General features: G+C 39.4%; 1 protein-coding gene across 1 annotated transcript; it reads right to left on the bottom strand.

Moving 5' to 3' along the window:
- Positions 1 to 4408: 4408 nt before the first annotated feature.
- Positions 4409 to 5269, bottom strand: LOC145414605 (uncharacterized). Its single transcript, XM_080284131.1, has one exon. It carries the CDS (start codon positions 5267 to 5269, stop codon positions 4409 to 4411), a length of 861 nt encoding a protein of 286 aa, XP_080140257.1.
- Between the last annotated feature and the right edge of the window lie 10230 nt (positions 5270 to 15499).

Here is a 15499-nt window from a genome sequence, read left to right as displayed (position 1 = left end):
AATCAGCAGGGAGTGGGGAAGGAGTGAAGTATGGGAAAAGAGTGGGAATGTGGGAGAGAAGAGTGAGAAGAAAGGAGGGGGAAAGGGAAGGGGGATTGGAAGAGAGGATAAGAAGAAGGGGATGGGATGTGGACTGCCGAGGGGAATGAGAGTAGGGTGGGGGAGAAGAGGGAACAGAGAGAAGAGACAACAGAAGAATGGGATCAGGAAGACAGAGAGAAAGGGAAGGGAGACAGGAGGACAGGCCTGAGAGGTGAAGAAGAAAGCAAGTTGGAAGAGAGAGAGAGAGAGTGTTTCCGTCTGAAAGCGAATGAAAGACGAAGAATAATTTTATAACTTCACGTGAATGTAAGATTTGTTATAAGGGAGTTGGCTGGAAAAGAGAGAGAGAGAGAGAGAGAGAGAGAGAGTTTCCGTTTGAAAGTGAATGAATAATTATATAACTCTTCACGTGAAAGTAAGATTTCTTATAAGGGAGTTGGTTGGAAACAGGAGCAACAAATCAGACTCATAACAATTCTTCCTCCTCTCATTACTAACCTCCTCATTCTCAATCACACTGGCTTGTCTCATGCCTTGACTAAATATTCTTCCGCTTTTCTTATCCTGTCTTTTGAGGTTCTGTCTTTATGTGTTTCTTGTTTTTTTTTCTAACTTTCATCATCTTAACCTCGTCTTTCAAGTCACTTATGCCCCTCCTACCTTCCTTTTCCTATTGTTCCATATACACTCGTCGGACCAGTTGTCTTCTCCTTGTCTTCATTGCTTCGCCCTTTCAGTCAGAAGACGTAATTTTAACTTGACCCTTGTCACCTTCAGGCAATTTTTAATCAACTCTGGAAGGACTTTTCCATCAGAATAAGTTAGAGCCAGAGTGCATTTACTCCTTCACAACATCGGATCTCCCCATGGTAAATAAAATCGTCTTTAGTCAGCAATAATGGTCTCTGAAACATCATCGGATTAAAGGGGTTAAGGTGTTTCCTCGATAATATATGGCATTTCGTGGTATCTCTTCCTTAGCGATTTATCTTGGAATAATTCACGTTAACATCTTCATCTATGTAACCAACGCAAGCAAGGTCGATATGTAAATGATATAATAAAGTATACTAAAGTATAATATGCAACGAAAATAGCTAAGAAAGAGGTGTAACAAAGTCTCCGATGCTAACGAGAGTACGGCTAGTCATCTCCCTTCCAGACTTAATTTCCGACTTGTGTCTAGCTTCTCTTTTCTGTTTACTTCTATTTAATACTTCACTTTCATTCCTTAGTCACCTATTTTCATCAGATCTCCCTTCATCTTTTTTTCTTCTTCGTCACCTTACATCTCTTTCATTGTACCACAAGTTTCCTCATTTCCTTAACCCTTCTTACACCACTCACCACATCTTGAATATTTTCTCCAATTTCATTTCTCATCATAGTTCTGTCAGTCACTGTATCTTGGGCCTCAGTTCACTACTGTCCCGATTTTACCTATTTTCCACACTGCTCCTTCCTTCCTTCGTCGTGCACCATAAATCATCTAACCATTCCGCAATTTATCTTGAACTGCCTTTGGTAACTGTACCTGTTTTTTTATTATTATTATTTCATTCCCTCTTTATTCCAGCTCTTCATTTCATGGCAGTTCTTCAGTGATGCTTTCCTTGTACAGTATATACTGTACACCTTAAACCCTTTCTTTCCTTACATTTCTCTTTTCCTCATAGGCCAATTCCCCTCATTCCATATACAGTATTTCCTTTTCGCATATACCTCCTCTCTTCATCTACCTACATTCTATATCTTGATTATCATGATACATCCATTCATTAAACAATTAATCCTTATACAGCTTCTCTCCTTTTTCTCCCCTATTCCTAATCTTACCTCCATCCGCACCTCAACTCTCCTCCTTGATTCACCTCTCTTCCCTGTCCCACCTGCATGTTTCGCCTCAGGTCGTCTTCACAGGTTCACTGTTAATATTTTGCTTCTTTTTATTCTTGCAGTCATTACAAGAGTGTATTTGATTTTAAAAAGACTTTTCAGACGGGAAATGTTGATTATCGCATTCTTTATCTCTTTCAGTAAAGAATCGTTTCCTAGGTTGATTCAATCGTCTGGCATCAAAAAAAAAAAAAAATGAAAGAGTCTAGTGGAAAAATCTGGCAAACTTATTATCATCACTCTCGTGTTACACAACACAGTTTCTCGACCTCACCTCCGATCGTCTCTTTATTTTCTTATAGCCAGTTTTCCCCCCTCATTCCTCCATTTTCTGTCCACTTTCCTTCTCTGCTACCTGAGTAATACCCCAACTTTCGTGCCTAAAATCCAAGATTCTTCCTTCTCAACTTTCCTCCTTTTCTCGCCCTCCCTTGGCTTCTCATTTTCTTCTTTTTCTTCTTGGTAAGTTCCTATCTTTTCCTCCACTTCCCCTCCCTTTTTTCACCCTTCTTTTCTCTCTGTCTTCAACTTTTTTTTTTTTTTCGCACATCTGTGTTTATTTTCTTACCATTCTTTACTTTTGCTTCCATTCTGTTTTCCATAATCTATCATATTCTTCTTTTGTACTGTTTCCTTCACATATTACTTCCATCTCTCTCTCTCTCTCTCTCTCTCTCTCTCTCTCTCTCTCTCTCTCGGATTTAGGAAAAATTGTTTGTCTTACCAATCTGACATTTTCAACTATATTATTATCAAGCAAGAATAAACTAATACAGCCATTGTATACTACCGCTATTTCCAGGGAACATTAAAGTTCCCTAGAAGAGACTTCTCGAAAAACATAAAGTTTATGGTATCGGTGGCACTGTTCTAGCGTTGATCGAAAGTTGGCTTACAGACAGTAAACAAAGAGTTGTCGTTAACAGGAAGAAATCACGGTTGATGAACTGTTCAGATTTTTTGTATTGACAATTTTTTTTTTTTTCAAAAAGTTGTTTGTACATCAAATCAATAATGAAAGCTATTGTATTTATTAACAGTGCACTCGACTTTATATCGGAAAATGTCATGCTTACATTGTACAGTTCCTTAGCGCGTCCGCATCTGGAGTATTGTGTTCAGTTTTGATCTCCATATAACAAGAATGGTACAGAGATGCTTGAGAGAGGGAGTGCCGCGAAGAGTAACAAGAATGATAACTAGACTGAGAAATAAACCATACAAGGAATGGTTAAAAGGGTTAAAGCTGTTGGACTTGACCAATGCTCAGACCGATAGGGGATTGAATTCAAGAAGAATATGATATAACGGTATGGACTACTTTACAGGAGAACATTCTGACTGCGCTAGAGATTTTGGATACATAATTACTGGTAAATGCTTCCAATTGAACGAAGGTTTTTTTTTTTTTTTTGTGCGTGGTTTAAACATATGAAACAAGTTGGCTACGAATGTGTTAAGCAACGGTACAGTAATGATATTAAAAAGGTCTCTTAGATAACTGTTTAGTCTTAATCCTCAATGTAACACATTAATTGCTGAATAATAAAAAAAAAAAATGATACCCGTTTTCCTCTTTTTTAGATAATGGCGAATGCAGCATCAGCTCTATAGGTTCAAATTGTTGTTACTTTTCCTTTGCAGATAAGAATGTGTACAATATAGTACCACTTTTACATCGTTCCTGTGAAAATTCTATGGCAGTTTTCCTATGCTGCTCGGCGGCCATTCGCACTTTTTCCTGTCAGCTTCGACTGCAGGGTATAGTGGGTAGGGGCGAGCCTTTTAGTTTTCGTACCCTTATCCTGTACTCGTAGAAATAACTATGATAACAGTATTCTTTCTAACAAACAGTCTCGAATGAATCAATAGGTTTGTTGCCATTTGGTTTCCTTTGTACTCTCTCTCTCTCTCTCTCTCTCTCTCTCTCTCTCTCTCTCTCTCTCTCTCTCTCCAGGGCCACATTAAGGTGTGTGGAGGCCCCTGTGCTCAAGGCTATGTGGGGGCCCCGAAAGTGGTAAGGCAAATGCGAGGCCCGAAGGGCCGAAGCCATCTAGGCAGGGGGTCTGGGGGCCGCTTTAGGCCCCCAGAAGCCAACGGTTCTAAGATGCTCTGAGATGCATTCTGAGCATTTTAGGGATACTTCTGGACAGGTTTTGGTGTGTGTCACTCAAGAACAAAATGGAGAAAAAGTATGGTATTCTTACTTCCCAGTGCTTTATCCCCTATTACAGCATGCACGCTAGCTAAAGTCTTTAAAAGTAATATCATTTTAAGAAAAACAAACAATTTTCTTGTGTTTCATCAGTGAACAACATAAAATCTTTAATATCTATTTGAACAACACACAATGGAGTAGAGAAACACATCATCTGATAACCAGGATATGAAGCAATTACTGTATAACGGATAATGTTAAAGTAATTACATCACCTGAATCTTAAGTAACACTTACTGAACTGAAGCTCACTCAAGACAGTCCTTGGACTTTGCGAGCTTTCTTGTTTGCAAAGTCATGTATGACATCATCAAAACTTATCTGTCGCAAAATGTCATGCTCACTGCTCATCAGTGTGAGGTGGTTGAGGCGTTCTTGTGCCATTGATGTGCGCAGCCTGTTCTTGATTAGCTTTAGCTTGCTGAAGGATCGCTCTCCAGAGCAATTGCTCACCATAAGAACAAGGTAGAGTCTAAGAACAGTCTCTACATTAGGAAAAGTGTCCTGGACCCCTTTCTCTATAATCAACTTGTACAAGAAGTGTTCATGAGATATTTGGTCTGCCTTGTCGTTTACAAATATCCTGGCAAATTCACTGAATTGGACAAGCTCTATGCCAAGGGTCATGTCCAGGTCTTCACTGTATGTGTTCACAAGCTTTGCAGCAGCTTGTTCAATCTCAACAGCTGTCATGGCATCTAGACTGCGCAGGAAACTGAACAGGGAGCATATTCTCGTATATGCGGCCAATCGTTGTTTCATGGAAACCACAAATTGGTCAATGACAGGCAGGAAAGTTTCAACTCGGAATTTCTGTGCAGGAGATAGTTGTGCCTCTTTTCCTCGACCATAATCTAGTGGATTCAGTCGCACACTTGGTGGGCGATTGCGTGTCTGCCTGTAAGTTGTTGTCCCTGATTTCTCTGCTCCTTTGGCTTCATATTCACTAAACAAATCACGCTTGTCTTCAATGAACTTCTGCAATGATGTTAATGCAGCAACTGCAGTGTTGAGGTCAGCCTTTGGATCTTGTAATATGTGACTGGTGGCATTTACTCTGTCAAGCACTTCATGCCAGAACACTGCATATATCCCCATCTCGAGCTGGCACATCTGATCATACAAACCCGTTGCTTCACACTGAGTTACATCTTTCTCATCTTTGTCGTTTCCAAAATTCATCAACGCCTCCTTAAATGATGAATAGCCTTGTTCAAGGGCTTTACTGGCATCAGCTCTGCATGACCACCGTGTTGTGGTAACTCTTTTTGGTAGAAGGACAGAGCTCCTAGCTGACTTGAGTGTTTCAGTCAGAACCTGGTAACGATGTGTAGATGCAGTGAAAAAGACATATAATTTCTCAAGGAAATCAAAAAATGACACAGCAGCTGCACAACATTCTGCTGCAATGAGGATGTTCAAACGAGGTTCTTTTTATGAAAGTGCCAGGCGCATGTCGTACAAAAACAAAAGAAAAAAATAGTTTCTTACAGTATGTTCATCTGTGATAAGAACACAACGTTGCAGTTATACGAACTACGTCAATACGATACCCAAGAACTGATGTGGACAACACTAACCTGCTGCAATGAAAGCCAGAACACAAGTGATTGTGTGAACTTCTGAACTCAAGGATCAGAGCCAGGTCCAGTACAGAAAATGAACGAGAACCGTACGAGATATCAATAATGAAACCATAGAAAACGTAAGAAAATTGGTTATAGCACTAACTTTTAAAAAGTAATTCAGACAATTATAGAAAGAGAAAAAATAGGGAAATCTATGTTTTACTTTCTCATGGTAAGTATACAGTACCAATGCACTGGCTAGCGATACATGCGATAAAGAACAAAAAAACATTCACGGACACACAAAACAAACAAAACAAAACAAACCTAACCTAACCTTGAACAAAAGCCTTAATGTAAGCTTGTTCAAGGTTAAGTTAGGTTAGGTTTGTTTTGATTTGATTTGATTTGTTTTGTTTTGTTTTTATTTTTGTTTTGATTTTTTTTTTTAATTAATGATGAAGTTTTACTCTCTCCAAATATCCAAACTTTTTTTTTGGTGGGGGCCCCCTTGATGTGGGGGCCCCTGTGCACGTGCACCTTGTGCATAGTCCTGGATGCGGGCCTGTCTCTCTCTCTCTCTCTCTCTCTCTCTCTTGCACGGCTCACGTCACGTGATCTAACTTGAACATCAAAACGCCATTAAAACGAAACGAACATTGTTGAAAGCCTTGGCATAAACCACTGCGTATGGCATACGTCAGTAACTCAGTCCTAAATCAAGAATACTTATCAGTATTCATTCATGTGTAGAAGCAAGAGAACCAGAAATACATCAGTAAATAGGAGTTCTTTTGTGAATTATATCCTATGCAATATTTTTAAGAGCTTTCTTATTTAAATGCTATTTGCAGAGTGCATCAAATACTAAAGATCATACGCTCTGAAGTGTTTTAGAAAAGTTTTGGTTTTGTTGTTATTGTTGATGCTGTTGTTGTACAGTACATAATTATATCGATCCAAATCCCTGGTTAGACGACCAGAACGCTGTGAAGCACTTGGTTATGTGGTGTGGAAATAATGTAACGCGCAAACTTATTATTTTTTATTTTCAACACAAACTCATAATTAAGGAAATTATTATCAGAATTGCTGCTCTTATACCTCTTGATTGGTAAACACCATATCGGACTACGAAAACGTATCGGACTCCCGCGTGCCTTGTTGGCACTGAATCTATAATCCGAGGATCACAAATAATCAGGAAAATTAAGTATTTATAAATCATTAAAGTAGCATTACAGTATCTTTTAAAACAGAATGGCATGCTGTTTTAAAGCTGCTATGCAATGACCGAAGATCAACTGCTTTGGCCTTGTCGAGAACAATAAACCAGATTTTTTTTTTTTTTTTTGGTGCATTTTTCTTAAGATCTCCACCTGATCTCTATACTCAAGTAACTGCTTCCACTCCCTGCCCATCCTCTCATCTTTGCGCCGTTAAAACAGATTATTGCATATTAATTAGTTGTTCTACGAGAGAGTATTAGGTGAGCGTATGGTCGGAGAAAAGTGAGTGTCGGGTGGTGTGTGGGAGGGGATGCGTGGGGAAACGTGTGTAGATGTGCAGCTTCTTATTCACGCGAATCTCTCCCCCAGGGCCGTAAGCAGGACTTGAAAACAGACGAGGCGAACACAGCCCTACTAGGGTGATCCGGGGGCATGCTCCCCCGGATTTTTTTTTTTAGCCCTAGCACCAAATAATGCAATTGCAGGTGAATCTGAACAGATTTAAATTAACTCGAAAATTTTCAAAAAGGTTGCTACAGTTGTATATTCTGAGTTGGAGTGATCTACTCCCGATGACTTACCCACAAGCACTGCGAGTTGAGGAGATTAGTTGAAAGTTATGAACGCGATCAAAACAAGTCCCTGGACTTTGGGGTGAGGGTGAATTGAGCAGGCTACTAAAGGAGGGGAAGGGGAGAGGAGATGCCAGACGAGGCTGCTGCCTTGTCTGCATCAAGGTGATTACTGGCATGCTCTCCCCCTTATTCACTGGGGTTGTGAGGGTCAGCGTGGGAAGTGTTATTCTGATGTGGACATGGATAATGGACAAAAGGTGTACTCTTTGGCTGAGTGTTAACCTCTCTAGCAATGAAACACATGGTTCGAAATTCTAACTTCCCTATGACCTTGACCTTTGCCTGATTGTTCTCAAAATTTAAATTACTCGTGTTTGATCCAACCTGGATATAAGCCGTTAAATCTGAACTTGGTAGGTCAACGTTTGACTTAGCTGTGTGAAATTGACCTTTGACCTAAGGGTGAAAGTTAATAGATTAAAACTGAGTGAATGTACAGTATTTAGAAACATTCTCTTCTTTCTTTGTTTTATGCGCTGCAGACTTTCGTAAAGCAACCAGTCTTCTAAAAGTATAAGTATGAACAATACGAAATGAGTCACAACATATTTACTACATTCCCTTTTTCCTCATTCAGATATGGTAATTTCTGAATATTGAAATATATAAAAAAAATAGCAAGAATTAAGTTTAGCTAACAAGTTAAGAGTATCTTATATTAAATTCATTTTTGTGTGATGTATTTTAAATTCTGAAAATGATAGATAATCTTGCATTGTGGTATATAAAAACAGCGAAACAATAAGTTCAGTATTTTTCCTGTGGTACAGATTTTCATGTGTACACGGAATCTTGCCAGGGAAACATTCCAAAATACCGAAGAGACTTGAAACTGAATATATGTAATTCTTGTTGCTGAGATCTATTTTTTCCCCAGTTCATGGAAAGGCCTTAACACAATCTTTCCTTCTCATATAGACAGTAAATATATATAAATACTTTTATTTCCACAATGATATATCTGAAAGCATCTAAATAACCACAGTCTCGGAAAATAATAATAATATTAATGCAGACCAAGAGAATCTGAAATGTATTTGACACTTCGTTCACACATCTGATACTCTCCCTTTTCTCAAGTGATGCATTGCAGATTGAGCAAATACTGGGAGATCTCTTGGTAAAAATATAATAGCGTGGAAGGAGTGAACCTCAATAAATTCTCGGGCTGATTTGCCTACACGGGGGAGTGCAGGGCGGCCATAACTTTGTACTTTTTGCGCGCTACCCAACTTTCACCACATTTTTGTTCTTTTTCCTGACAATAAAGTTAAGGAAAACAGGGACTGGAACCACCATATCGCAGGGGAAGAGATGGATGGGGCAGGTGTGGTATTGTGTATTCGGTGAGATGTGATGTGATGTACTGTTGTGGTTTGTGTGTGTGTGTGTGTGTGTGTGTGTGTGTGTGTGTGTTGCTTGGTGTGGTTCGTTGTAGTGTTGAGCGGTGTGGTGTGCTATGACGTGCTGTACTATATTGATAGGTGATGCTCTGAAGTGTGGAATGATCTGGTGTGCTATAGTACGGTGTGATGCTAAATACCATGGAAAGGACAAATGAGGTGTTGTGTATGGATCTAGTAAGCGTGGAAAGTTGTGTCATGTACGGGGGCAGGGTTTGATGTGATATATTATGGTATGGTGTGGCGCGGATTGGACAAGAGTGGTGCGGAGAAGTGAAATGTAGTATGGTATAGTGGAGTGTGATGTGGTGTGCCATGGTAATGTATGATGTGGTTTCGTGTGGTGTGTCGTGGTGTTGTGGTAATAGTTCGTGTGGTGCTTTGTGATGTGTCAGAGGAAGCTGAGAGTCACAAGGAGTGGCAGGAGGAGGCAGAGGGTGACAGGGAAAAGTGAGATACAGTAGTAGGGAAAGCCAGGAAAAAGTAGAGACAGGGGAAATAGCAGCTAGGGGTTATAAACGGAGTACTAGAGAGTCACAGAAAAACAGGAGCGACAAAGGACATCAGGGGTAATAGGAGAGGGGAACGAGAGAATAAAGAAGGGCAAGGTAGTTTTGAAAATGAGAGCGAAAAGCACAGGCAAGATAGGGGCAGGAGGCAGCATGGACACTGGCAGGCAGAGGTCAGCTGGAGGATGAGAACTATAGAGAAGAAAGGAGAGAAGCACAGAGAGTAAAGAATGCAAGAAGAGTAAAGAGAAGGAATTAAAACGGGAATGAAAATGGCAGTCAAAAGTTGGAAATACGCAGGGAAAGCCTCAGTGAAAAGTGACACTACACACTATGGGAGAGTAAAAGATGAGAGAGGGAGTAGTAAGGGATATATGGGGAGTACATTTTTTTTTTTTTTTTGACACGAAGAATAATTGTGAAGAGAAAAACAAATTGATATATATATATATATATATATATATATATATATATATATATATATATATATATATATATATATATATATATATATATATACACACACAAAAATCTACAGTAGATTTCAGGTGTCCTCCGTTCATTAAAATATATATATATATATATATATATATATATATATATATATATATATATATATATATATATATATATATATATATATATATAACAGCTGGATTTGAAGAAAGTTGGGATGAAGTAAGGGGGGCTACTAATCTGGGGAAAAGATTTCCAAAGAGAAGCCGTTCGGGAAATAAAGAAATTCTTATAGGCAGAAGTTTTGTAGTATAGTAGTTGGGCACTGGAGTCGCGAGCGCTAGCAGATGCCCATGTAGAGGGAGGAAACGTGTGGAGAGGTAGGACAATGGATACAACTTCATCTTATCATCTGCCATAAAAGTATCAGCAAAATCATGCAGTTGAGGCAACATTCCCTCTTACATTTACGGGATATAGCTCATTTGTAATTGCTGGGTTACTAATTATTCTCATCGTGTTCTTCTGAATTTTGTCCAGTTGTTTTAGTTCATCCACACCACATCCACTCCACAAGGGTGAGCAATGTTCGAACTGAGAGTCCATATGACTTTTGGAAGTTATAGCTAACTGGTCCTCAGTGAAGATGATATGGACCTTGTACAATAATGCAAGTTTCTTTGGGTTGGTTTTAGCAAGAGATCTAACGTTAGAAGTCCAACTATGGGTACTGTAAAGCGAAACACCATGCGTCTCGCTAAGTTTAGAGACAGGAATAATGGATGAATTAAGAGTAATATAGGAATCATTCATTACCTGTCAAATAGTAAAATAGATGTTTGATTATCCTAGCATTAGTTGAGACAATGTTATTTTATTCCTATTCAGTGATCTAAGATAAGGATTGATTAAATGGATATTGTTGTGATGAATTGGGAGTTAAAGATATCAAACTTGGTTAAGTGTGAGGAAAATGAGAAGTGCTGAGTCATATCCATGAGTGAATGTGTTTATGAGTGACAGACAAGAGATCATTAATTTGGTAAAATTAAAAACTGGGCTGCAACTTGGACTGATCCTTGTGGCACACTTGCATTAACTGAATGGAAACTGGAATATACATCATCTACCTTTACTCTTATCTTACAGTATCTGAGATATGAGATCAGTGGGACAAAAGATGGAGCTTTCATGGCAAAATCATACAGTCTGTCACAAATTAAGTTGCTGTATTGAAAATGCTTTACAATGGGCTTTCTAACTGATAAACTGAAATACACTCAGATGACCTTCTTTCCTTAGGAATTTGCTGAATGTTAGCTTCTGCCCAAGCTGTACGGAATGGAAAAATACGTATGGACAGTGAAGAGAATATAGCTAGAACAAGAGTAAGTTTTAGGGTACACTTGCTTGTCAAAATTGTGGGAGGAATTCCATCTGAATCTAGAGCTATGCTGGTTGGTAGCTAGTCTCGGACTGATTTATCATGCCTAGTCTGTGTCTTTACTGGAGCGATTCGGGAGATAAGTTCTAGAATATTAGCTTTTCCACAGGGGTCATTTACAATGTTTCCGTCTTAAGATTTTAGTTGGGGAATGGATGATGACTACTAAAGATACTGTTGAAAGAATTAAGAGTTGACAAAAATACTTTATTACCATTAGCATTTTTAACCCGTCACGTCCTGACCGATTTTCCACCACTGATTCCCCCCATTCCCGACCAATTTTGGATTTTTTTTTTCTTTTTTGGCTCAAACCTCCGCTTTTGGTGAGAAACATCGAAAATTCATAGAGAAATCACTCAACTAAGGTTTAAAATACTCGATACAGCTAGCAGTACTCCTTACCTTACTGGGTTTTCTATCAGGCTGGCTCAAAGAAAACGAGTTCTATGGGAGGGTAATTATTCCACACCACTCGTAAATGGTATTTATTTATTTACTTGGTATGAATTTATATGTAGTAGGAGAGTATATTGGTTTTCACACAGTAATATAGGCAATATGTGCATTGTTTCACTAACACATCAACATACCTGACCTTTTTTGGCGACATTACCTGATCATCATTTCTGACTGTTTCTTCCTCAAATGTTACATAAACTTTGTCCTCCACATTGTCATCGATTGGGGAATCATTCTGGCCCCGAATGTCTTTATTGGCCAGGTCACTGGTAACAGGTGAATTGCCAAGACAATGGCATGCGGGGGGCATAGGTCATGCTGGGTAAGGCATTGTCCCCGCCTGGCATCTTGTAGAGGAATAGAGGAAGGTGTCCCGTGTATACGTACCAAAATTCACGTGCAAAAATTGAAAATTGTGCAAATTATGAATCTTGCAATTGAGTGACGTACCGGTACGTTGATGGGTCCAGCTATGACAAAACGTTGCGACGTACCCATATGTCGATGGGATGCCTCGGGTTAATAGTTTGGATGAATGATTGTGAAATGTTTTATTTGATGAGATTTATTACTGCTTTTGCGTAGTTTCTACCGATATGAAAGCTATTGCACGATTATTTAAAAATATAACTTGTATGCTAAAAACTTTTGGGATCGTCGCTGTGGCACAGTTGCAGTTGAACCATTCTGAGTAATCAGATATTTTAGTAAATTGCACAGGGTATGAACAATTTCACATTAACTTATGTCATTTTTGTGGTATTGGGTAAAACTGATGTCAGTGAAGAAAAAAGACTGCCATGAATATCAGCAACATAATCTCTATATTCAATCTAGTCTGCCCAATCAAACTGTCACCAGCCAGCCCGACTGTTTAGAACTGGAGGTCTGGGGCAACTATTGAACGATGTTTTGATGAGATTGAGGTCGAAGGATCGTACTGCTGATGGTACCTCTATCTTGTATTAAAAGTGTTAGAAGGAGAGGCAAGTGGACGTAGTGATGGCCAGAGAGAAAATGGGAATGTGTCTGTGAGAGGCAGAAAGATTAGCACAAGGGGGAGGAAAGAAGCAAACACATGCTGGGAGTGTGACACAGGAAAAGCAAGGCAGAGATAGGATTATAACAGGGAAAGTCAGGGCGATGAAGAGGTAAGTAGTTAGGGGTAGGAAGATGTAAACGGTGTGTGACTGTAAGGCACAGAGTGGCGCAGGATAGAAACAAGAATTAGGTCGATGTAGGGAGGGTGGGAGGGAACAGTCAAGGAAGGGGCAAGGGAAATGGTAGGAAGAGTATCACCAAGAGTGAGGGAGAGTGTAAATGATAAGGCACGGGGATACTAGGGAAACACGCTGAGAGACAGAGAGACAGCCAAAATATGCAGGAAGAGTACCAAGGAGAGGTAAGAGATGTTTCATGGTCACGGAAAAGCACAAGGGAGTGTAGTAGTGGCAGACACAGAGAAATAGATGTATTAAGCTAGTGTTGCAGAAGTGAGACAGGGAAAGGAAGGGTTGTGACAATGAGTGCCAGCAGCATGGGAGAGGTTGAAGCCAGCAGCCATTGGTCAAATGGTCACCTTCCTGCCTACGTCACCAACCATCCCATCACATGTGGCTGTGTAACTCAAGGTATGCCCCTCCGAGTTGGTTCTGCCTGCACTTCCCCTGCACCTACTGTAAGAGGGAATTTTGTATGGGAATTGGTGGTGAAGGAAGAGGGTAAGTTTATGTACAGTATTTTGTATCAGCTAGCTACAAGGCTTAGATCTGAAATAAAGAAAAAACAGCGAGATCATTACCATGATGAGTGGGAGGCTCAAGAAATGAAAGGGTGAGGTAGGAAGTGTATTTAGAGAAGATGGAGGTCGAATATTAGAAAATTAGAATATTTGAAACTAGGACGGCTAAGGTGAAAAATACGTTAAATTACTATGATAGCTTTCAATCAGGCAAGCGAGGTAGCAAAGGTAAGGTAAGTTGCAGTGACAGGGTTTTGCTACTAGGAATAAATTCCAGATTCTGGAAAATGAACTGCAAAATATCCCAAGTCTCATACTTTTCCTAGACACTTTAGGTTAATACGCATCAAGAGGAAGAGTTTTATGCTAGGCATTCCAGGAGGAATGGCCTTGTCTTCCTTGTAACTAGGATACAGGACGTGTTTGGTAGAGAATATGACCATCCCCAAAAAATGTTTTTATCAGAGTAATGCGACCTTTTTACATCGCCTCTTCCAGGTCAGAGAAGATAATTAGAAAGTACAGGCACCTATTTAGAAAGTAAAGGGAACTACTCGCTGGATATTATGAGGGTTTGTTGTTTTTATCTAGAATGATGGGAATTAACAGTAGGTGTGAACGTTTGCGTACGGATGACGATGTGTTGTCTGCTTGTGTTTTGGACAACTTTATCCAAAACAAGGCCTTGGATGGAAGGGGTGGCCATCAGCGTAAAAAGGTAGATAAAGTAATATTATGCAGGATCCAGGATGATAATTTTAGGCATACTTTTGATAGTGACAGAGGTACATTGAGGGACAGTTAATGGCGTAACTGTTAACATTCAAATCCCTAAGTAAAGGTATGTAAGGAAAGGGAGGTGAGGTTATGTCACAATGAAAGTCAGATAAAGGTAAACCTTACCTGAAGTACAGACACAGGCCGTTGGCTTTTCTGGGGCAAGAAAAGTCAGAACACTGTTATGTGGTAAGACTTGCAATGTACCCATGGGAGTCCAATTATATTCCGCGACACTGTGTAATCCATCTATAAATTGCATGTGTTGTATATTAACGCCTGAAGTATTATTTCAAAGAAATTTTAATTAACCCACATGAGTCAGCTGCGGGGGCACGTGCCCTAACTAATGTGTGCGATATTTTTACCTTCGGAGAAGCCGACAGGTCTACGAGTGATACACCCGGCGATCTTTATTTTTTATTTTATTTATTTTTTTTTTTAATCATTGAAGGAACGTTCGAACATCTGCTCTTGGAGAGCTCTGAGCAATTGTCATATGAAATACAGAGTTGCTCAGCTTGTAATTTTCAGTTGATTTAACATGACATTATTATGTCAGCTGACGCACCGGCTGACTGTTAGACGGTTTTCATTTTCTTCATCCTTGAAGAAAAGTTCGAACATATGCTCTTTGAGACTTCTGATTTTTTTTTTTTTTTTTTTTTTTTATGAAAACAAAGTGGCTTAGCTTGAAATGTTTAGTTATTTTAACATGTTAGCTGCTGCGTCACCAGAAGCATCAGCAAAATATTAGGTGATTTTCAATTTCGGCTATAAGGAGGTATTTTAGCGACTTTCATATATGCAAAGACAAAGTTGGTAAGCTTGAAATTTTGAGTTTATTTGACATGTCAGCTGTTGAAACCAGCTTATGCATAGTTTCGTCGCAGGTCTGTGAAGATTGTCTCTTTTTGTTAACAATGCATCATCAAGTTTCTTGAAGGAGCAGTGTCACATACTTCTTATGGAAATTAGACTCTCTGTTCTTTCTCATTCTCGTTCCCTAGGCTGAGGCCAGAAAAAAAGAAAAAGCTATTATGAGCGAAATACATGCACTTCCTGAGCCACTTACCAAAATTATAGGATCCGAGGCTCAAACCAGTCCAGATTGTTTTG

This window comes from Coenobita brevimanus, chromosome 100, assembly GCF_032717465.1.
Source record: "Coenobita brevimanus isolate Jiangsu-jjx chromosome 100, ASM3271746v2, whole genome shotgun sequence".
NCBI lineage: Eukaryota > Metazoa > Arthropoda > Malacostraca > Decapoda > Coenobitidae > Coenobita > Coenobita brevimanus.
Note: the sequence above shows the minus strand (reverse complement) of the source record. Positions and strands in the feature narration are given on the sequence as shown.